The sequence below is a fragment of the Cavia porcellus genome, unplaced genomic scaffold (genome assembly GCF_034190915.1).
Source record: "Cavia porcellus strain 051 isolate PalLab524CR breed Dunkin Hartley unplaced genomic scaffold, mCavPor4.1 scaffold_17, whole genome shotgun sequence".
NCBI lineage: Eukaryota > Metazoa > Chordata > Mammalia > Rodentia > Caviidae > Cavia > Cavia porcellus.
This window is the reverse complement of record NW_026947500.1, coordinates 72,738,903-72,762,394: the sequence shown is the minus strand read 5'-3', so window position 1 is coordinate 72,762,394 and position 23,492 is coordinate 72,738,903. Positions and strand designations below refer to the sequence as shown.

The following is a 23,492-nucleotide window of genomic DNA, read 5'->3' as shown; positions in this document are numbered from 1 at the left end:
GGCTGGGGAGGGCCCGGAATCACGGCCCGGAGTCTCACGGCCGTCGCAGTACACTTGCTGCTGGAAGTTTGGGCACCCAGAAGGGGTCTGAACCTGTCCGCAGGCCTGCTGTGCCCACGCCCTAGAAGGGTCATCCAGGAAGCTGCCATCAGAGCCCTGCCTTCCACAGAGGGCCTGGGGTGGGGACAGCGCGGCCCGTGGGGTGGGCTCCAAGGGGTCTCTGCAGCCTGGAACCCAGGGCAGGGCCTGCCGGGGCTGCAAGGCCTTGGGACAGCAGGAGACCCCACCACTTCGTCCAGGCCTGCAGCGAGGGCACCGTGGGGCGCTGCATGTGCAGGGCCGCTGTCTTGGAGCTCTGCTGGCTCTGACCGCACGGGCCGGGACCCAGGGCTTCCTCTGCAGAGCTGCATCAGCGCCGGGAAGGAGGTGGCACGGGGGAACCGGGCTCCTTCCAGCCGGCCAGCGGGCTGTTCGGGGAGCGCACTCTTCACAGAGACCAGCCCCTCCAGCCCCAGCACCGTCCCTTCCGGCTCCCCAGTCCCTGCCCCCAGCCCTGAGGTGTCAGGGAGACACAAGGCAACAGAGAGGCAGCGGGCACCGCATGCAGTTTCTTCTCGCTTTGTTTCATCGCATTGAGGCCTAAGGGAGCAGGGCCCGATGACCATGGCTGTGGGCACCCCTCCCCTGGGCCGTGGACGCCAGGGCTCCCGGGGTGCAGGGCGGGAAGCGAGGGCCTGTCCCGGCCTGAGTGCGGCGCGGGTGGCAGCAGGTGGCCGGGGGCGGCAGGGCGCTGTCACACGGCGCTGCGTGTCGGGGTGCCGGGCTGGTGGAGCCGCAGGGTCCTACAGAGCCAGCCGGCGAAGTCCACGGCCTCCACCTCAGAGCGCTTGATGAAGGCGTGGTTCTGTGGGAGAGGCAGGGAGGGCGCTGAGGGCGCCAGGGGCCGGGGGTACCCCACACTGCAGCTGCTGAGCAGCGTCCCTGGAATCCTGGCCTCTGTGCCAGAAGTCCCCCGGGGGTGACGGCCACCAGTGTCCCCAGCCTGCACAGGCAGGAACACCCCATGGGAAACACCCAACGTGACAGCTGCCTGCCCCCAGCTTGTCCGGCCCTGGGAGGCTGAGCCAGGAGCGTGTCTGGCCTTGCGACTCAGTGAGACCGTCTCAAAATGACACCCAGGACAGCTGGGACAGAGCTCGGGTGAAGGCCCCCCAAACCAACCGGAAAGCCTGGCTGTTTCGACATCTCCCCGCCTCCTCTATCTCTATCTGCGTCTGTACAGCGCAGCCGCGAAACACGTGACCCGGCAGGGGCCTTCCCACACGGACCCTTCCCACAGGCGTGCTGTGGCCCAGGCTGTCTGCTCCCAGCACAAGGTCAGCAGGCCGGCCACAGGGCTGCCTCTGCAAAGGGAGGAGCCACAGGGACTGAGGGGGGCGGGCTGTGCAAAGGGCCTGTGGTGCAAAGCTGGGGCTGGGTGTGGGGGAGCTGTATGCGGTCTGACCACAGGGCCTGCTGGCCACGGGGCGGGGGCCACTGAAGGGCGTGGCTGGCTTACTCAGAATGCCACATCCCAACAGCCTCGAGCTGTTTCTGGCTGTCTCAGCATCAGTGTTTGACATCTGCAGACAGCCTGGTTCTGTGCTTTTCTTTCCTGGTACTGGGGACAGAGCCCAGAGCCCTGCCCCTGAGCAGGGACCCTGGCCCTTTTTATTCTAGGCAGTGTGGCTAAGTTGCTCAGCCTGTCCTCAAACTTGAGACCCTTCTGCATCAGCCTCCCACAGTGCTGCGATGACAGGATCTGCCCCCAGGCCTGGCCCTGGTTTTCGTTCTTGGGGCACCTGAAGTAGCACCTGTAGGACACACGGGGACACTCTACAGTCTAGGAGGCTGAGGCTGAGGCAGGCGAGCCGTGCAGCTGACCACAGGCAGCGGGGCAGGGGTGTCCTGGCACGCGCTGAGGCCACAGCGGGTCTGGGGCCCTGCACCCCTCCTGCTGCGTCTCTGGGGGGATGTGCTGGGGCTGGCCAGGCCTGTGCTCTGCTATGGCACGCTCTGGGGGGTTTCCTGTCCTCTGAGGCAGGGTCTCGCTATGCAGTCCAGGCTGGCCTTGAGCTCACTTTGAAGCCCAGGCTGGCCTTCAAGTCTCAGTGACCCTCCTGCCTCAGCCTCCCGGGTGCTGGGATGACAGGCGTGTGCCACCACGCCCGGCTAGTTTTTACGAGTGACAGTGCTTTATTTACTGTAGTACTGGGGACTGAATCCAGGGCTTCAGCACTGAGCTCCATCGTAGCCCTTTTATAAATCCTTTTAAATTGTGATACAAGGTCTTAAAAAGTTGGTGAATTGCCGGGGATTTAGCTCAGTGGCGTAAGCGCCTGCCTGGCAAGCACACAGTCATGAGTTCAATCCCCAGTACCAAAAAAAAAAAAAGTTGGTGAATTGTGTAGCTGGGCTTCAACTTACGGTGCCCTGTCTCGGCCTCCCAGAACACTGGGATGCTAAAGAGTTCCAGCAGAGGGTGCTGAACCCGCCCTCCTCGGTTTGATGTGTGTGGGGAGCGGACAGGAGCAGGGGACACACCCAGAGGGCCCCAATGTGAGGCTGCCTGGCTCCCCTTCCCCGAGGCCCTGCCCTGGTCAGCTTCGGGCCCCCTCCCGGGACAGCTGGAGGCCCGGCCCCCCGAGTTGTCTTACCATGAGCATCTTCAGGTCTGCACGCTCTGCTGGGTTCTTAATGAGGCTGGGGAAGGGGACAAGAGGACACTCAGGGCGGCCACACTGTCCCGCTCCGGGCCCAGCAGGCCTGGACCCGGGCGTTTAGCTCTGCCACCCGGCCCTGCCTGCACAGAATGGCTTCTTCGCTGCCCTGGTGTCTGGGGAGCGGGCCTGAGGTCTGACGGAGGAGAGGAGACAGCAGGGACCCTGCTGCCTGTCACCATGCCACAGCTACTGCAGCTCAGTTCCCAGGAAAGTCCAGTCTGGAGTCAAAGTGGAACTTTAGGGGCTGGGGGTTTAGCTCAGCGGCATAAGCACCTGCCTTATAAGCAGGCAGTTGTGAGTTCGATCCCTGGTACCAATAAAAAGGAAAAAGACCAAAAAAAAAAAAAAGAATACAAAGTGCAACTTTAGCTTTTAACAAAGCAGCTACTATAAGGTCTGCAGCCAAGAGCAGCTGGGCCAAGGCTCCCAGACAGAGGCCCGCTGTGGTGGGCACGCTTATAATCCCGGCTGAGGTCAGGGGACAGCGAGTTCAAGCCCTGCCTGGGCCACTTAATATCTTGTCTTGAAAAATAAAAAGGGCCAGCATGTGGCTCAGTGCAAAGGCCCTGAGGTCTGTCCTGAGTACTGTAAAAGGAGAAAACCTCACACGGGGGCCACCCTGCGAAAGTGATGGGTTCTATTCTCTAACACATGGGTGATGGCCAGAGAAGTGGGCCTCCACCGTAGCCATGTGGTCCCCTGCATGTGTGCATAAGGGGCCATCACAGATCCCACTGGGATCCCACCCTTCCAAGGGCGGCGGGACCTTGGGATCAGCCAGGGCCTGCGCTGCCTAGGAAAGCCTGGGTTCAGAGGCTCTGCCTGACACCCACAAGGATTCCAGGACCCAGGGGACTGCCTGCTGTCTGAGTGGGTGGCCAAGGTCCGCCATGGCCCCTCAACTTACCATTTATTTACAAACTCCTGGAAGTCCAGGCTGAACACACCACTGGGCAGCTTGGGTGGTGGCTGTGGGGGAAGCGGTGGGCGGTCAGCCCTGAGGGCCTGGGCACTTGTCCCCTCCCCAGCCACCCAGTGCTGGGGACAACACCCCTGGGGCATCGAGTCTGCACTGAGGTCTCCCAGGAACCGTGTGGAAGGATCACCAGCTTCATGCTGGCATGGTCACATGTCCTGGGATGGTGGCCACCCCACAGGTAGCTGCCGAGGTGCAGGCCAGCCTGGCCACTCGGGCGGAGGCCCTGCGACCTCCCCAGGAGGATGTGATTGCTGAGCCTGGGCATCACTGCTGGGCACAGGAGACCTCGTCATCAGGTCTGCTGCCACTTGGCTCCCAACCAGAGCCAGGCCACAAACTCTCCAGGCTCTGCCCCGTGGGCCCCGTCCCCTCCACAGCGTGCACTGCCTGTGCCAGGGCGGCTCGGAGGGCGAGCAGCACACAGAGGTCAGGCTGGCTCCCCGTCCAGTGCTTGCCCACCAGCACGTCTCCCTGGGACTCGGCTGTGGTGGGAAATCGGGGTTCAGCTTTACTGTATTATCAGTTTCTTTCTGAAAGAGGGTCTGCTGTGGAGCCCAGGCGGGCCTTGAGCGCGCAGTGACCCTCCCGCCTCGGCCTCCCGCGTGCTGGGATGGCAGGGACGTGCCGCCCGCCCGGCTCCGCCTCTTCCTTTAACGCGTCCCTTGCAGGCCTCCCCCTCAACACGGGGCAGCTGAGGCGGGAGGGTCTGGAGGTCAAGCCCTGGCACCCACCTCATTCACAATGTAGTCTAGCAGCTCGAAGATGGCCATGGCAGGCCGACTGTCCACTCCATGACCTGCACAGCAGGGGACAGAAATGGGAGTCAGGGAGACAGTGACAGTGCCACTCCTGTGGCGGTGGTCACCGCTGTTCCTTGTACCAGGGACAGAGTCCCCCCGCCTGGCTCTTGTGACCGCTCTGCCGATGGTGAGTCACCAACTGAACAAAAGGGCCAGGTGTGCTGGTGTCGTCTCCCCAGCCTTCTGGGGGGCTGAGGCAGGAGGGGTGCATGTGAGCCTGGCCTGGGCAACTTGGTAACTTAGAGAGACCCTGCCTCAAAAAGCAAAAAAATTCAAGGACTGGGAAGATAGTTGAGGGCCGAGGCCCTGGGTTCAGTCCCCCGTACGGAAAACAAGCCCCAGTGAGCAGGAGGCCTGAGAAGTCACACGCCGCCCCCGCCAGCCTCCAGGTGGATCCAGAGTCAGCCCCTGCGCGGGGCGGGGGAGGGGGCCGGCCGCAGGCAAGGACGGCAGCGTGACCTTGCAGAGCCGCTGCTGGTGACAGCACAAGCCCCGCATGCCACTTGGAACAGGAGGCTGGCAGGGGGTGGCTGACCCCTGTCCAGGACCCAGCTGGCTGGGTCGGGGCTTGGCAGCTGGACCTCGTCGCCGCCTGCCCCCAGCCTGACGCAGGCAGGCGGGCCGGAGAGTGGCCGCCTGGGGCACCCCAAGGCGGGAGCTGGGTGCCACCTGGGAGTGGACGGGGAGGGGCTGGGGCTGCGGAGCACACAGGGTGCCGCCTGTCCCTGGGGTGAGGTCCTGGCCCCTGAAGGGCCTGTGCTTAGCTCAGGACCAGAGAGAAACCGGCGGCCTGGACTCTCAAACTTACCCAGCTTTAACAGAAAAAACAAAACCAAAAACAGAAACAAACAAGTGACCTGGGCCTGGGCACAGTGGTGCACGCCTCTGATCCCAGCCCTCTGGGAGGCTGAGGCAGGAAGACTGCACATTTGAAGCAGGCACTGGGCAACTCACAGCCAGAAATAAAAACGGCTGGCGGGAGCTGTCACCCGTGCAAAGTCCTGAGTTCAGTCCCCAGTACGAGAAACAAAAGCAAAACGAACACCGTCTCCCAGCAGCCAGGGGTGGGCCCATCTTTGGAGAAGCCCTCACTCGGCCAAGTGCTGTGTGAGGAAAGCCCGCCTCCGGCGGCTCCAGCAGCCCCGGGTGGGTCATGCCCGGGGTGGGGCCCACGCAGCCACACGCCCAGCGCTGAGGGTGGCCGTGTGAGCGTGCGGTGGGGGTTTGGCATGCTGCATGCCTCCTGCATGGTGACATGTTCTCCCTTTTTGTGCTTATCTGTGACACAGCCAGGCTGGCCTCCGAGTCTCAGGCACCCTCCCGCCTCGGGCTCCCGAGGGCTGGGACTGCGGGCCGGTGTGGCCCCCTCCCTCCTCTGCACGGTGCTGGCCGTGGACCCAGGGCCTCCTGCCAGCCGGGACACACTGAGGGCCGAGCCCCGCCCCAGCCTCCTTTCAACCCTTTAACGTTAAGCGCTGGGGGAGCCACCGTCCGATCCGTCCAGCTGGTCACAACAGGTGCGGCTGCCCTGGCCACACCAGGTCCAGGCGCTCGCTGCTTCCAGCTCTGTCCCCAGAAACCCCCGACCGTCTGAGGCCTGCTGCCAGGCTGCCCTGTCCCGGGGGACAGGTGGCGGGCGCTGAGAGGGGCCGGAAGCGCAGCTGCCGTCTGTCCATCGGCACACTGTGCCTGTCTGCAGGGTCACTGCCCACCCGCCCCGACTGACCGGATGTTGTGGGCCTACCTACCACTGATGGGGCGTCCGGGGGGCCGAGGCCGCGGTGAGATGCTCTGGGGCTGCCCTTCCGGGCTGTCCAGCACAGGCTGGCCGAAGATGGCCTCCAGCTCCTTGGCATCAGGTGGGGGGATGGGGTACCTGCCGATGGACAGCTCCACCAGGGACAGCCCCATGCTCCAGATGTCCGACTGCACCGAGTAGTGCGTACCCTGCAGCCGCTCCGGCTGGCGGGGGAGAAGGCACATGAGGTGGGGTGGGGGCGGGGCAGGGAGCCTGCCGGCCCTACCCAGGACGGGCTGCCCACTTCCCATGGCTGCACCCTGAAGAGCTGGGGACCAGCAAGGCCAGGTCCCCCCCACAGTACTTCCGGACGTGACCTGGGGCGAGGCTCCCAGCTAGTGCTTCTCCAGAAGCCCATGGGAGCCAGGTTGCTGGTGCACAGTTAGTATTATTTTGGGGGGGAGGGGGTTCTGGGGATCCAACTCACAGCCTCGCGCTTACCAGATAGGTGCTTGTGCTGCTGAGCTAAATCCCCAGCCCCCTTTTTTGACTTTCTGAGAAAGGATTCTGGGATGCGGTTCAGGCTGGCCTGGAACATAGGGATCCTCCCGCCTCAGCCTCTCAGTGCTAGGATTACAGGCCTGCTCCACCAGGCCCGGCACACCCAGCACTTCTGGAAGGGGTGACTGCCCAGGAAGACCAGGTTGCCCCTTTCCCGTGGGCACTCAGCACCTGCTCTTGTGAGGCAGGGCCCAGCACCCTGTCCTTCCCCAGGACACTGAGGGCCTGAGATCTCAGTTCAGCAATGAATCCTGTACTCGGGGCACCCACCCACCCCTGCCAATGGACAGCAGGCGACAGAGATGCGGGAGAGGGGGGTGGCACTGCTGGGGAGCCTGGCGGGTATGCAGGCCGGAGCTGGGACTCACAGACATGTAGGACCGCGTGCCCACAAAGGAGTTGGCCATGGAGTCGATGAGCTGCCCGCTGACCCCGAAGTCGCACAGCTTGATCTCCCCTCTCGAGTTGACCAGGATGTTGGAGGGCTTCACGTCTGGGGACAGGCGAGCGGGGCTGAAGGTGGCATGCCCAGCCCCCCGAGGCTGCTGGGCTGGGCTTGCGGGGCCTCCTTACCTCGGTGCATGATCTGGTGTTTCTCCCGGAGGTACGCCAGGCCCCGGAGCACCTGCGGGCCAGGGCGGTTAACAGGCGGCCAGGTGGGTAGTGGGGCTGCCACCCACCCCGCCCACCATGCCTGGGCCAGGCTGAGGGAATGGATTTTAGACTCGGACACAGGCCAAGGGGCAGGCCACAAGCCGCCCAGTCCTCACAGCACCTGTGGTGGCCGCACCTAGAGGAGGGGCTGAGTCAGGCCCGGGGGCACACTCCTGTGGCTCCACCACTTTGGGAGGCTGAGGCAGGCAGGAGGGTTACAAGCTCAAACCCAGCCTGGGCAGCTTCAGGAGACCTTGTCTCAACCAAGCAATATACAAAACGGCCGGGCTTGGAGCTCGATGTGAAGGCCTGGGTTTAATGTCTACAAAGAAAGTGACAGAAGCCCTTGAACTCACGAGGGAGCAGAGGCGGGCCGGCGTGCAAGCTCACGAGGACTCACCGCGATGCTGACTTTCCCCAGGATGTCCTCAGGAATGCGCTTGGCCTCCTTCAGCACCTGGTCCAGGGAGCCGCCGTCCTGGGGGCACGCGAGGAGACACCGCTGTGACAGCAGCAGTGCCCTTCTCAGAGGGCGGGCGGCGGCAGGCGCAGCACGAGGAGCTGCCCTGGGCTGGGACGAGGGTGGCCGTTCTGCCCCAGGCAATGCAGGGCAGGCCGGCGGCACCTGCCAGCCCCTGGCAGAGGCCAGGTGAGGACACAGAGGTGGGTCGGCCCAGAACACCCACAGGGAGCCAAACACCCTGTGGGAAAGGGGGGCTCCCAGGCCCAGGACCAAGTGGTGGCGACGGGAGCCAGAGCCAAGACTCAGCTCCCTGCGGACCCGCTGCAGGGGCCAGCCTAGGGCTCAGGCTGGCAAAGGCATCCTGCCCCCAATGCCCTCTCCCATGGAGGTGGGCGAGCTGACCCTGATGCCAAGGGGTCCTGCAGAGGGCACCCCAGAAAGGCCAGGATGGGGTTTGGGGGCACTGAGCCCATCTGCCATTGTGCCAGCAGGGAGCACACAGATCACCACCTGGGATGTGGCTCCAAATCCACCTAGTCTGCGACAGGCTGGCCAGCAGCCAACATGGGGACCAAAGCTCTGAGTCGCCTGCCTGTCTACAGGGCCAGTCCCAGGACACATGGAAGTGACATGGCCGTCTTCCGCTGTGGGCCGCCGGTCAGGAAACCAGAACCTAGACGGTGAAGCTGGGGAGTGGAAGTGTCCCCATCACACGCCTCTCTGGGACCCCACAGCGGCCCGCCCTCCTGGGACATTTCATTTCCTGTGGGGGAGGCAGGACAGGAGCCTGTGTCCTTTCTCTGCCCTGCACAAGCTCTGAGGTCCCTGGAGCCCACAGGTGACCTGGCCAAGCAGCTTTGGAAGGAAGGTGACAGTCACATGGCAAATAGGTGACGGGTGTGGCCGGGCGGGAGAGCTAGGGAGGAACCAAGCCAGCCAGGCTCGGAGCCGGCTGGGAGCCGGTTGGGCCGGGCGAGCAGGCGCCGCCGAATGTCGCATGTGACTGCAGCCGGAGCCCAGGGCCTTGGCACCGAGCTGCGGCCGGCCGTCTCATTTCTTCTTTTCTTTTGAGACCGAGACTTGTTAAATTACTACCTTGCCCAGGCGGGGCTTGAACTCTCAGCCTTCCTGCTTTGGCCTGGAAGACTACTTTTGGCTGGCTGTTTCTGTGTTGTCCGGCAGGGGATGGACATGCAGCCTAGGACGGCACTGACATGCTTTTCTGTCTTTCTGAGGCAGGGTCTCGCTATGCGGTTCAGCCTGGCCGTGGGCTCATCCTGTAGCCCAGGCTGGTCTCAAACTTGCAATGATCCTCCTGCCTCAGCCTCCCGAGTGCTGGTTTTTTTTTTAAGGCAGGCAGTCCCCAGGTAGCCCAGGCTGGGACTCACAGCTGAGCCCCACCCCACACCCAGCTTGCTCCGGGTTTCAAACAACTTGAGAAGAATAAAAAACAAAATAAAACAAAACAACAACGTCTGGGTTTTGTTTTGCTTTAAAACTGTACCCTCTGCTCCCCAGCTCCCTCTTACCCTTAACTGTCACAAATGTTAGCAGGACATATACTGGAGGGACACGGTGGCCTCCCGAGGTCACAGGTTTCTCCCTGGCCGTGGGGCTCGGGCGGGCACCCTGGCACCTCCACTCTGGTCCTCCACTGCCCCCCTCCAGGAGACTCTGTGGTCGTGACAGCCACAAATGCCGAGACTGGGGTCCGCGGACAGCGGGGGCGCCCTGAGCGCAGCAGGGTGAGCCACGGTCTGCCCGAGCTGTGACCCCACCTCACTCTGTTGTTTTGCACGGCCAGGCCGAGGCAGTGTGTGAGGACGGGGCTCCCTTTCTGTCTCTGCCTCTCCCTTCCTCGTTCCGCGGGTGAACCCAAAACTTCTGCATTGAGCTGCACCCCCATGCTCTCCCTTAAATTTGAGATGGGGTCTCGGTAAGTCAGTCACCTACTCAGACAGGCCCCAAACCCTGGGCTCTCCTGCCTCAGCCTCCCGAGTTCCAGGATTACACAGGTGCAACGCCACCCCCAGCGGGAGCTGACACGGCTACACCGACAGTGTGAGCCCACGCTGGGCCGGCCCGCCTCACACACTCCACATGCTTAGGGCGCGCTCAGCACAGGGGGAAGCAAACCGTACCGATCTGTGACCGATGCTACACACACGGAGGCGCGTGTTGCGCTGAGGCGGCGGCCTCTGCAGACACAGTGAGACACGGCGTTGGCTGGGACACAGCCGGGACCTCCTCCTAAACTAGGGACAGTCCGGCCGGGCGTGGTGGCCGGAGCCCTGCTGTCCTGAGCTCCAGGCACCTGGAGCCGCAGCCCAGCATGCGGGAGGCCGAGACGGAAGGATGCTGTGAGGCCGAGGCCAGCCTGGGCTCCATGTTGAGACCTTGTCTCCAAGGTTGCTCAGGGACACAGGGGTCCTGGGGTGGCTCAGCCCCTGCAAACAGTACTGGAGGTGGCAGGGCAGGGACCACTGCCAGGACAGGAGGTTACAACCCCCCCCCCCCCCGCCGGCTCAGCCCGTGTCAGCTCAGACTAGAAGCCCCGGTACCGGCACTGGGAGCCGCGAAGCCCCCGCTCCAGGGCAAGCACCGGCCCGCGGTCTCCGGCCCAGTAACAGAGACAAGGCAGACGCCAAGCAGGTGGATGGCAAACGCCGGGGAAGGCAGGGAGGACGGGTGGACGAAGCCACACAGGGCAGAGGGGCGGCAGCAGGACGAGGGCTGTCACCAGGTGCACGGTGGGCACCTGGCCCACCCAGGCCACAGCCTGACGGGCACTGACACCGATGTCAGCTGGCACAGGGGGCCTGGCACTGAGCTCCTCTAGGTGGCCCGTGAGTGACAAGGGCTGAAGGCCATCTCCAATGTGGAAACCTTGGCACACAGGGAAACTCGCAGACCGCCCTGGTAGGCACAAGGCCTGGGGTCAAGAGGGCAAGGGCACCCCTCTGCCCCTCCGGACTGGCCTGGTCCCAGCCCGCCAACCCTCAGGGCTGCTCCCTGGCCCCTGTCTTAAGATCAGCAGCCTCTGTGGTTTCCATTTTTAACCATCATTAATCCTGTCGGTGGCCGCTGGCACATCAGGCTGAGCTCCACCCCTCGCCTTTGTATTAAGTGAGATAGGACCTCGCTAAGAGCCTGGCCTCGAACTTGTGACTTTCCTGCCTCAGCCTCCTAAATGTTGGGATGACAGGGTGTGTGCTTCCACAGTGTACCCAGCACCTCCAGCTCCATTGGTGACAATGCAGTGATACACAAGGTGGGGGGATCCGTGGCTCCCCTCTCCTGCAGGGATCACCCCTAAGAGCGCTTTCTCCTGCCTTCCGATGCTGACCCTCAGAGACCCCGGAGCCTGCAGGGACCCCCACCCCAGGGTTAGGGCTGGACAGCCAAGCAGGGCTCTTGCTCAAACTTGCTTCCTGCCTTCCTTACTAAACTGTCGCAGGGGCCTGCGTGTTGGAATGGCAGCCACAGGACCCCAAGTGACGTGACAGCCGCCACATCCTGGTTTTGTAAGGGGAGCTGGCGACACAGCTGCTACCTGACACGGCTGGCCACACGTGTGGGGGCAGTGGCCGCCAACCACTTCTGATTCTGGTGCAGCGGATCCCATCCAGTATGGGGCCTGACAGCCCACCAGGGGCACGTGGGAGGCTGCCGGCTGCACAGCCAGGTGCCCGCACCCCACCTGGGCCTGGGATCCCCGCCTGGCTACCTCCTTGCCGCTCCGGAGGGGCGGGCGCCTGGGCACCAGGAGCTGCACCCCCCGGGCACCTCCCACTGTCCCGCCCCCGCCCCCGCCGCCTACCCACCATGTGCTCCATGCAGATGCTGATCTCGCCGTCGCTGTAGAAGGCCCCGTAGAAGCCCACGATGTAGGGCGAGTTGCACTCGTGCAGCACCTGCAGCTCGCGGATGATCTGGTTGCGGATGGCCGGCTTGATCTCCAGGTGGATGAGCTGCGGAGGGATGGGGCTGTGACGCTGGCCGGCCACAGCGTGGACCAACTCTGAGGACACCGCGGACGCTGCATGGGGCTCCACAGGCAGCAATGGCCAGGACAGGCGCAGCCAGGGACAGGAAGTGCACTCGGGGTGCCGGGGTATGGTGGAACAGATGACTGTCCACACAGGGCGGGCCACCGGGCAGGTGCTAACAGGAACTGCAGTAACGGACACACAGCACGGTGCACTTCCTAAAGGAGAGAGCTGCTGAGCCAGAGCGGAGCGGAGCGGACGGCCACCCCTCCAATCCCCGCACTTGGAGGCTGAGGCAGGAGGGTTGCACACTGGACCCAACCTGAGAAACATAGAACTTAATAAACCTGGACCTGGGGGCTGGGGATTCAGCTCAGCGGCATAAGCGCCTGCCCTGTAAGCAGGCAGTCATGAGTTCCATCCCTGGTACCAATAAAAAAGAAAAAGACAAAAAAATTTTTTTAAAAGATAAAAATAAATAAATAAACCTGGTCCTGAAATAAAAACAGACCTGGGGAGGCAGCTCAGTGAGACGGCCCTGGGTCCAATCCCCAGTACCGTAACGAAGCAGAACCCCAAGAGCTGGCTGCGTCACAAAGGAGGCACTGGGCCGCCTGTGAGTTACATCTCAGCCAGCTGTCAGACCCAGGGGTGACAAGGGCTCCACTGCCCCAGCCTGGCAGGGGTACGGGGAGCCGGGCTGAGACGGCGCAGCACCCGGCCTCGGCACTGCTGGAGGCTTCTCCTCCCCCACCGGGGTCCACGCGGACAGAGAGGACCAGCAGCAAACTCACCACTTTCCAAAGGCAAGAAGCCAAAGGGGCCTCTTGGAGATTCAGAAAAGCCAGGATAGAAAGGCCGCAGCTGCCACCAGCCACGGGGCCTGAGGGAAGGACGGGCCGGCCCCTGGGAAGACCTGTGCCGGGGGCCTCAGGCCCGTGGAGCTGAGGCTGGGGTGGCTGTCCACTGCCTTCGCTGACCACGCCAGCACCTGCCCAGAGCTGGCCTGCGCGAGAGCAAGCCAGGGCACGCGTACTGGGCAGCAGACGGCAGCCGGGTCAAAGCCCTGAAGGCACAGGCCAGCCCTTCAAGGACATCCCCCTCAGGGACACCAAAGGGACAAGGTGAGGGACAGAGAGCCGCCCGTCACAGGGCATGAGGGCACAAAGGGGCTGATGTGGAGTTGGGGGCAGTGGGGCTGAGCACGGCTGCAACTCAGGCTGCAGTGGGCAGCTGGGGCCTCCCCGCCCTCCCCAGGCAGCCCCACAGCTCCTGCTCCTGAGCGGCAGGTCTGGTTCATGAGTGCCATGGGCTGGACACTCAAGATGGCCCCAGGAGGCCACTCCACAGGGCCAGCTGGCGGGCAGTGTGGACGGGCCAGAACACCATTGTCCAAGGAGATTCAGTGCAAGCCCTGTATTGATTATAAATCACTAAGGTGATACTGTGACTACAAAGAAAAAAAAAGTAAAGCAGGCCATGGTGGTGGGACACGCCTGCAGCCCCCAGCGCTGGGGAAGGCTAAGGCAGGTCTTCCGCAAGTTTGAGCACAGCACGGACAACTTAGCAAGACTCCTGTCTGCAAACGACAAAGGGGGTTGGGACAGTAGGTCAAGGGAAGGCTCTCCCTCACAACCAGAAGCAAACGAAAATCAGCGGAGTGTGCTGGTGCATGCCTAACCATGCACCGCTACTAACGGAGGTTCAGGACACTGAGGCAGGACACTCATCTGGAATTCAAAGCCAGCCTGAGTTACACAGTGAGCTCAAGGCTGGTCTGAACTACACAGAGAGACCCCATCTCAAAAAAACCTAAAAGAACACCAAGGTAGGGGCTGGGGGTTTAGCTCAGCGGCATAAGCATCTGCCTTGCAAGCAGGCAGTCGTGAGTTCGATCCCCAGTACTGATAAAAAGAAAAAGACAAAAAAAAAAAAAAAAAAGAACACCAAGGGGAGTGGTTTCATTTCAGGTGGGGCATCTCTAATCTGAAAATCTGAAGCTTTTTTTTTGTTTTGTTTTTTTGCAGTGATGGCAGGGGGGGGGGGCGCCAGGGTCTTCCACATCCCCAGAGAGGGCTGACCACATCCCCAGTCACTAGGAAGACAGCCAGGAAGTTTAGCTATGAGCCATTTGAGATTAGGAAAGCGAAGGTGACAGAACCTACGCAAATATTCCAAACTCCATCCCAAAAACCATCTCAGCTGGGTGTCACGGCGCACACCTGTAATCCTAGCACCTGGGAGGCTGAGGCAGGAGGATTGTAGTGAGTTTAATTAAGGCCAGCCTGGGCTATGTAGTGAGAGCCTGCTTCAAAAACCAAACCAAACCAAACTCTAAACGGGAAAAGCTTCTGGCCCTAAGTATGGGATACTACACGGGTGTTTTGCTGAACTCAATATATCAAAAGAACTACTGCTGTTTGTTTTGTCCTTCTTTTTGGCAGCGCTGGGGACGGAGCCCAGGGCCGCTGCACGAAACTCTACCTCCAGCCCTTGGTATTTTCCGCTGTTGTTGCCTGGTGGCCCCATCTGCCCAGGGGCTGCCACAGCGACAGCCCAGCTCTGACGAGAACGTGACGAGCCAGAGGCTACACAGTGCAAAGCCCCCAAGAGCGCGTGAGACTTTACGGGAGAAGGCAGCAGTGTGGTCCTCAGCTCCCCTGGGATCCCGGAGTCCTGACCGGGAGACGGGAGACGGGGAAAGGAGTCGGGGCTTCCTGACTGCTGCCGTGTGCAGATGCTGTGGGCAAGAGGGGTTTCCACAGGCAGCGGCAGTGGCAGCTGAGCTTGGCTTTGCTGGTTCCGAGGATAGCCAGGTTTGTAGAGTGAGCTCATGGCTGTGACCAGAAGCCACTACTGAGAATTCCGGAGCCAGGCACGGTGATGCATGCTTGTCATTTTAGCATCTGGGAGGCTGAGGCAGGAGGATCTCAAGTGTGAGGCCAGCCTAGGCAATTCAGTGACTTGGGGAGGTCTTGTTTCAAAAAAGAAAAAAGGCAAAGGAAAAAAGAAAAAAGAGGGAGGGGGGGGCCTTGAGAGGCAGCTTAGTGGTACCTGGTACCAATAAAAAAGGCCTTGGCTTCAATCTCTGGTCCTTACAAAAAAAAAAAAATCTCACGTTGTTTCCACGAATGCTGCGGCCTGGCCCTGCCAGGTACGAACTCTGGAAAGAGGGACAAAGACTCTCCTGGTCACAGCCAGCCACTGGAGGGAGAGGACAGGGCGGATGCCACCCCCTCCCTGGGCTAGGTCTGGCATGATCCGAGCCACATCCTGAAGAATCACAAGTCACAGCCCACAGCCTGGGAGCTGGGATTTGGAAAGCACAAGGGTGACCCAGACCATATTTATAACAGTTATCAGAAGCGCGAGCGGCAGCCACAGGGGCAGTACAGGAGCCCCTCCCCGGGATGGAATCCCCTTGTCTCTTCCGACCTGACCCCTGTCCACAGTGGGTGCAGCGACGGTATCTGGGGACCATTCTGTGTGGCCCTGAGCGGAGAGCCAGAGAGGTGATGTGCTGGGAACTTTGGTGCAATGGAATCTGGATGCTCAGCCCTGACAGTGCCATTGCAAGGTTCTGCACCCACCCCAGACCCTAACCCAACTAGGCCGTGGGTTTCTGACCCATATGGCGGAACTGGATTTCCCCCTGCAGGGGGACTGATCTCAGGGCCTTCACTCCGAAGTAGATTCTCAACCCTTTTCCAGTTTTCAGACAGATCTGACCAAGTCACTAAGTCTCCCAGCTTGGGTCTGAATTTGTGATCCTCCTGGCTCAGCCTCCTAGTGTGCTGGGATAACAGGCATGGGCCACCACACTCACTATGATCTGGATTTAGATGCGAAAACGTGAGGGGCCAGCATCAGCTGTGATTTCCTTTGCAAAATGGGGGAGGCAGTCCGTGGTCCTGAGCTCACTGTGTGACTCCAGAACTGCACAGGTAAGGGCAGGAACGTGGGCATGTGACTTGGGACCCAGGTCTCCCAGGGGACCAGGGTCTGGGAGAAGCCTGAGGGCCCACCAGGGAGCAGAAATAGTTACAGATGAGCAAAAGTTGGAGAGTGTAGTTTTCTCAGGCCTTGCAATCTGGTGGGCTTGGTGACCTCCTGGCAAGTCACATGGCTCAGGATAAGCCCTGCAGCGGAGCGCACTAGGGCCACAGGACGTGGCAGGCCCACACTGCCCCACTCCTGCGCCGCTCTGCACCTGGACCTCTGGCTCCTGCAGCCCTGTCATGGCTCATTATGCATGGGGACACAGGCAGTCCACACCCAGCGCAGCAGGGGCCACCCGAAAGCACAGAGCACGGGGTGGGGTGGCCTGTGGCCCTGTGTACGTCTCTGCTCACCTTCCGGGCCATGATGAGGCCCGACGGTCTGTGCTGGACCTTGGTGACCACGCCGCCATTGCCGGCTCCCAGCTCTGAGATCCGTTCAAAGTCGTCGTCCTTGAGCTCGCCGACCTTGGCCTTCTGGGTGAGGAAGGCCTCGAGCCGCTTCTTCTGCTGCTCATCTAGTTCCAGCTCCTCCAGCTTCTTCTGCAGGTCCGCCAGGTTCGCCCTGCCAGGAGCCCAGGGGCCAGGGTCAGCAGGGACCTGAGAGTCCACACAGTGGCCATGGGCCAGCTCCCGGGAAGACACAAAAGGGACCTGATTCCTGCACTCAACACCTCACCAGCTAGCAACTGTTTCTTCTCTCTCTCTTTTTTTTTGGTCTTTTTGAGACCGGGTCTCACTGTGCAGTTCAGGTTGGCCTGGTGCTCACCTTGAAGTCCAGGCTGGTCTCGAACTCACAACAATCCTCCTGCCTCAGCCTCCCGAGTGCTGGGATTACACACACGCAACACCATTCTTGGAAGCCCTCTTTACTTTTTATCCTGAGGTAGGGTCTCCCTAAATTGCTAAGTTTCCTATGCTGGGCTCAAACTCGTGACCTGTAGGATGGGGAGCAATGATGAAGCAGAAGCAAGTGCAGAAGACAGAAACTGCACCATCTGCGCACGTGTGAAGATGGGCGCGGGAGGAAGGCTGGGCGAGGAATAACTAAGACAGTGGAGAGCATTTTCAGAGCATCAAGTACCGCCGCGCGCTCCTGCCACGCTGTTACACACTAACGCTATTCCTAGTATGCATCGCACAACACGCCCGCAGTTCCCAACCCCAATCAGCACCAGGCGAGCTTGTGCAAGCCTGTCCATCCCAGCAGTCTGGGAGGCTGAGGCAGGAGGATCGCATGGTTGATCTCAGCCTGGGCAACTTAGTGAGATCCTGTATTGAAATAAAGTATAAAAAAAGGGCTGGGGTGGAACTCAGTACAGAGGGTCTGGGTTCCATTCCTGGGTACAGCAAACTAATAAATTTCAATGGGTAACTAATATAAAAACACAAATGCTTGCTTATTTGAGTTTTCTGGTATTAAGCCTGAAACCCAGACTTGGCCCTGCACGGTTCCCAGGCTCCTGGACTTGGTTATGTCATAGAGGAAGGACTCCAGGGGTCCTGGTCACCCAGGTGTGCCGCCCTCGAGATGCCAGGATGGGCTAGCGGCACAAAGGGTGTGTCGGCAGGAAGCTTCAGGTCCTGAAGCTCTGCTGTTCTCCACTTACACAGCTGCGAGCCGGGACACATAGACCCGAGCAGCCGTAACCAGCCACTGGTGATGTCACTTGAGCTGGTGCTGCAATGAGCTGGCTGGCAGGCACCCCTTCCCGGGTGGGGGACACCTCGATGAGGCCCCACTGTCACCTGGGGAGGTGGAGCTTACGGAGCCACAGCCCCGAGAGGTGGAGCAGGCCTGCAGGGGCTGCTACCTTGCCGGAGGTCACATACCAGGAAGCCCCTGAGCCAGCGCTAGAGCCTGAGCAAGTGCCCGGAGCACACCTGTTCCACAAATGCCAGGATGTTGCAACGCCAAGACACAGAGAGGCACAGGAGGGGGACGAGGGATGACGCCAAGTGAGCGAACAAACGCATTATTCACTGCTGGGCTGGTGAAGCAGCTCTGATGTGACATCAAGGATGCGTCTGGAGCCAGCTGGTTACCCGGCAACGCTGGGATTACAGGCCTAGGCGCTGACACCTCCACTTTTATTCTTTAAGACGCAGTCTTGAGTCGCTCAGACTTCATTTGAACTTGTGATTCTCCTGCCTCAGCCTCCCTGTGTGCTGTGACAACTGACAGGCATGGGCCCCATACCTGCCAGCCATGGCCCTATGTCTGCTCTGATGTTTACCCACAACATACGCAACAAGAGACCCTACCTCGGAGGCTGAAGCAGGAGAGTCGTTGTGAGTTTCGAGTTCGCGACCAGCCTGGGCTACAAAGTGTGCTCAAGACCAGTCAGAACTATATAGCGAGACCCTGTCTCAAAAAGACCCCCCCACACACAAAAAATAAATAAAGAGTCCCTACCTCATTTGGGTTGAGTGGATCAGATCACCAAACACGTTCACATGGGGACAAACCCTAGACACCCAGGCTGGCATCAGGAACTGAGCTAGATATCACTGTGGTGTGACCCAGCCCTCCCCTAACTCTCAGAGACCCCTGTTTACTTCCTAGGATGCACCCCCACTCATCTCTTACAATGTCTCCCTTGAGAACTCCCTCACCCCATCTTTTCCCTGCAGGGATCTCCTTCAGCCTGATCTCATTAATCAGGAAACCTGACCTGGTCCTGTCGCTACCCCGATTTTGCACTGTGGGACCTCAGCCTAAGTCTCTCCCTGGGGACCACTCACCCCCTCCTGTCCTCTAAGAGACTTCCCTCACCCTAATTTTACTATTTAGGGATCGCTCACCCTCCTTTTGCTATTCAGGAGTAGCTGCGACCCATCTTTCCCTACAAGGCCACCCTGCATCTGATCCCATTATTCAGATCCGCCTCAACTCTTCCTCTCTTCGCAGGGAATCCCCGCTCGTCTCCATCACTTCACTCACAAACCCCTGATCCTATTCTTCCCCCTCACGAGCTCCGACCCTACTGCATTTTTCAGGGACCCCCTCCATTCCCTCCGCTACTCCCAGAACCCCTCCACCTTCACCTCAGCAGTCGGGGACCCCCTCATTTTGTCATCTCTTCTGCACCCCGGATCATCCCAATTTCCCTACTCGGGGACCCCACAGCCCATCTTCTCCCTGTAGTGTTCCCCCCTTCCCCCGAGCCTGGTTTCCCTACTCGGGGACCCCTCATCCTGTCCCAACCTCTCAGAGATCACTCACTTCCTTGCTCGGGGACTCCCTCCCTGTCTCCCCCTGCAGATGCATCTAGCACCCTGACTTTTCCTCCAGGGATCGCAGCACCCCGATATCGCTGCTCAGGGACTTCACTCATCTCTCCCTTCTTTCCACTCTGGACTCCCCCCCCTCACCTCCTGGGGACCCCAGTCACCCGATCTCCTCAGGCCCCGCCCCCTCGAGCCCCCAGCCCTGTTCTGAGAGTAGCGCGCGCCCGCCACTCACTCGGAGGCGCCCTCGCTGGTGGGGGACGGGCCCTCGGCGACGGTGGGGTTGATGGTGAGCGCCGGCAGCACCGGCTTCCTCCGGGCCAGCATCGGGGCTCCGCGGGCCGGTGGCGGCGGCGCCTCTAGCCGGGGCCCATAGGGGGCGGGCCGCGAGCGGGCAGAGCGGGCGGAGCTGACGCGAGCCCGGAGCTGCGGCCGCGGCCTAGGGCGGCGCCGGGGTAGCCAGGGGCGGGCGGTCAGGCGGACCAGGAGTGGGAGGGGTGCACCGAGGACGCCGGGACTGAGGTAAAAGCGGCCGCTGACGCCGCAGCCAGAGAGCCGGGAGGCCGAAGGAGAGGAGGGGGCGACCACGAGATCGCGCGCCGGGCTCTCGCGAGAGCAAATAAGCGCCGCGAGCTGCGACGGACCCCGCCCCTCAGGCGCGGCGGGTGCGCAGTCACTCGACTCCGCCTTCCCAAAGAGAAAAGGGCGGAAGAGACAGGAGGTGGCACTCCGTAGCCGGAGTGCGCGTGCGCATGTGCTTGGGGGCGGGGCGAGGGTTGTGAACGCGAACCAGGGGGCGGGCTGGGCAGAGGCGGGAGCGCCCGGGTCACAAGGCTTTAGGGCGGGGCCTGAGGGAGCCGAGAAAATCCCTGGGGGGTGAGAGCGCCACCCAGGTTCAATTTAGACTTTCTGTTTTTGGTGCTGGAGACTGTACCCAAGGTTTTACACTGAGTTACATCCCCAGCCCTTTTTTTATTTTAAGACAAGATCTTGCTACGTCCCTGAGATGCCCAGGCTGGCCTCCAACTTGGGATCCTCCCGGATCAGGGTGCTCCAGGGTGTGTGTCACCGCCTGGATTTGCTCTTTTTGCCAAATACGGGTTGCACACAGGCACTATCCCCTTAGGATATCGGTTACTCTGGTTCTGGCCCTGAGAGGGAGATTACGTGAGAACATTGAAGGTTTTTTTTTTTTAATCGGTACCAGGGATCGAACTCACGACCGCCTGCTTGCAAGGCAGGTGCTTATGCCGCAGAGCTAAATCCTTAGCCCTCGAACATTGAAAATTTTTAAAATTTATTTTACTTGTGTTAAAATTGTATATGATTGTTGTGATCATGCTAAATATTTATACTGCAATATAACAGAATATAATGCATACAAATATAGTATTTATATAGTTCAGGGGGTTGTAAGTGCGTTTTCAGGGTCGTGCAGCTGTCCAGTAAAAGTATCTACACTAAATACTAAATTCCCATCCCCATTCTACTTTATTTTGATTTTATTTATTTGTTTACTTAATGTTTTCGAGACAGGATCTTACTATGCAGTTCAGGCTGGCTTTGAATGCACAATGTGCCACAGATTGACCTCGAACTTGTGACAATGCTCCTGACTCAGCCTCCTGAACACAGGTTATGTGCCGCCATACCTGGCTCCCCGATGTCCGAGTAGTTTACTAAATTTAATTGTTTTTTGTTTTTGGGACAGAGTCTTCTTATGCAGTTCGGGCCGGCCTTGAGCTCAGTTTGTAGCTCAGGCTGGTCTCGAACTTGCAGCGATCCTCCTGCCTCAGCCTCCCAAGTGCCAGGGTTACAGGCATGCACCACCATGCCCAGCTATAAATTTATTCTTTTATCAGTTTGCAGAGCCCTTTGTGGGCGGGTCCTGGTACACAGTAGAAGCTGGTAATGTAGCTGAATGCTGGGGAATTGCTTAGCTCCCATGGGAGCCTGGTTTCCATCCCCAGCACTAAAAAAATAAAGACACGGTAAAATACATGTATCGTGTATTTTTACACAATCCACCTGTTCTCTCAAGTGCAAGTTTGTAAGGACAGCTGGGCTTTGGGGAGAAGTGTAGACGGGCGGAATTTCTCACTGAGGTGCTTTGCAGTTTGTACCTGTCCTCGGTTCCCACCCCACAGGGAGTGGCAGGACACGCACCTGGCCTCGGGGCAGCCTTACCCTTTTCTAACTCTGGGTGTGGTCCTGATTTCTTCCTTGGTGCCCACATTTCATTGGATTTTCACTTGGTCTGTGCAATCTTTTTATTGAGCTGTAACACTTACCGGAACTGCACCAATACCTGAATGCAGAATTCACCGAACTTTGACGGTTGTCTACACCTGCAATGACTATTTCTGTCCCCAAGAAAGTTTGCTCACTATCTTTTTAGTTAATCCTTCCCTCTGCCTGCAGCTAGCCAGCAACTGGTGTGTCGGTAAATGTTTAACAATGTGATTTTAAAATAAGAGAGAGAGCTGGGTGTGGTAGTGCATACCTGCCATCCCAGCTGGAGGAGGGAGGATCCGTGTGAGTTCAAGGCCAGCCTGAGCTACATAGTGAGAGAGAGAGAGAAGGAGAGAGAGAGAGAAAGAGAAGAAAAAGAAGAGGAGGGGAGGAAAGGAGAGAAGACGAAGCCAGTTTGTAGCATCTGCCCATCTCTGTGGTACGAACACCCTATTTTTCACGTCAGCAGAGTTTTAGCAGCTATGAACTCGGGGGAAAGGGCTGGTTCGGTGGCACAGTGCCTGCTGGGCAAGTGCAAAGCCCTGAGTTCAATTCCTGGTACAAAAAAAATAAACAAGATCTTGGGAAAGGGCAGGAACTGTGAGCACGTGTGTGGGCTGCGCCCTCTGCCCCAGGCATGAGCCTACGCTGTTATTAATTTTTATTTCGAGCCCCATGCATCAGGGTCTTTCTGATGTGTGTGGGGGTCCTGGAGAGGGAGCCCAGGGCCTTTGCACTGAGCTACACCCCAGCCCTTTTGATTTTGAGACGGGGTCTCCGTAAGTTATCCAGGCTGGGCTGGAGGTCCTCTGGCCTTGTCTTCCTGTATTCCTGAGATGACAGGTGTGAGCCACCGCCTGGTTTTGGACCTGGAATAGAGTGCTGGGCCGGTCGTGAATGTTTGTTGTTCTTGAGGCAGGGTCTTGCTAGGCAGCTCAGGCTGGCCTTGGACTCGCTGTGCAGCCTAAGCTGCCCTCAAACTCACAGCGACCCTCCTGCCTCAGCCTCCCAAGCACGACAGGTGGGTGCACCACTTCCGGTCAGGGAAGGCGGGGACCCCCCCCCCATCAGTCAGTCCAGCCCCATGTGGTACCTGGACAGACGGACGGGGCGTCCTTGCATCCAGTGAGGCAGAGCGGGTCCCTGACTCAGCTCTGGTTATCAGTAGGGAGCTTTATTGTTGGGGTCACAGGGCAGAAGCGCACCCCACCTCCTCTATCTTTGCCCTGCGACCTCCCCGCCGTCCACCTCTCCGCTTATCGCTGTGCCCAGTGACATGTTTCTTAGTACATCTATTCCGGTTCCCGAGGCACCAGTGTCAGCGAGCTACCTAATTGCTTTCTTGATAGTTTCCATCCAAGGTGACCTTTATCTTACTCGGGCACAGAGTGTGCCCTGTTGCAAGCGAGCATTCTATCTGGAAAGACAGCGTTATCTCTCTCACCTGGCCAACAGGGTAACTGCCAGAACGGAGGACCACGCCATTTTGCTTTTTTTATTTACTCAGGTGTCCCCCCCGCCCAAATAAGGTCTTGCTATGTAGTCCAGACTGGATTAGAATTCACTACATAGCTCTGGTTGGCCTTGAAATCATAGAGAGCCTCCTGCCTCAGCCTCCCAAGTGCTGGGATTACAAGTGTGCGCCACCACGCCCAGTCAGACTGGGCCACTTTGGAAATCAATTTAGTCCTGTCTTTAGTACCCAGCAACCTGGCAAGAGACGTCCTGTGTTTTGTTTTGTTTTGTTTTGTTTTGTGGTACCAGGGACCGAACTCATGAGCTTGCGCTTGCCAGGCAGGTGCTAAGCTAAATCCCCGGGCCCTATGTTTGCGACTTTTATGAAAGCCAAAAATTATTCCAAGTTTCAAAGTTTCAGAAAGGATAATGGGATGTTTCTCAAAAAATTAAAAATAAAATTGCCATGTGACCCAGTAATTTTACCCTTGGTTATTTGCCTAAAAGGATTGAAAGTTGCTGGGCCTGGTGGCCCATGCCTTGGGAGGCTGAGGCGGGACGATCACAAATTTGAGCCCAGTTTGGGCAATTTAGTGAGACCCTGTCTCCAAAGGGCTGGAAATGCCCTGC

General features: G+C 59.5%; 1 protein-coding gene across 1 annotated transcript; it reads right to left on the bottom strand.

The window, feature by feature from the left end:
- Nucleotides 1-602: 602 nt before the first annotated feature.
- Map2k2 (mitogen-activated protein kinase kinase 2) lies at nt 603-19,786 on the bottom strand. Its single transcript, XM_003461033.4, has 11 exons — nt 19,411-19,786; nt 16,299-16,509; nt 11,782-11,928; nt 7,895-7,972; nt 7,414-7,465; nt 7,209-7,333; nt 6,290-6,503; nt 4,473-4,537; nt 3,670-3,731; nt 2,697-2,742; nt 603-904 (listed from the first exon to the last, which is right to left on the bottom strand). Exons 1-11 carry the CDS (start codon nt 19,500-19,502, stop codon nt 794-796), a joined length of 1,203 nt encoding a protein of 400 aa, XP_003461081.1. The 5' UTR covers nt 19,503-19,786; the 3' UTR covers nt 603-793.
- Nucleotides 19,787-23,492: the final 3,706 nt, after the last annotated feature.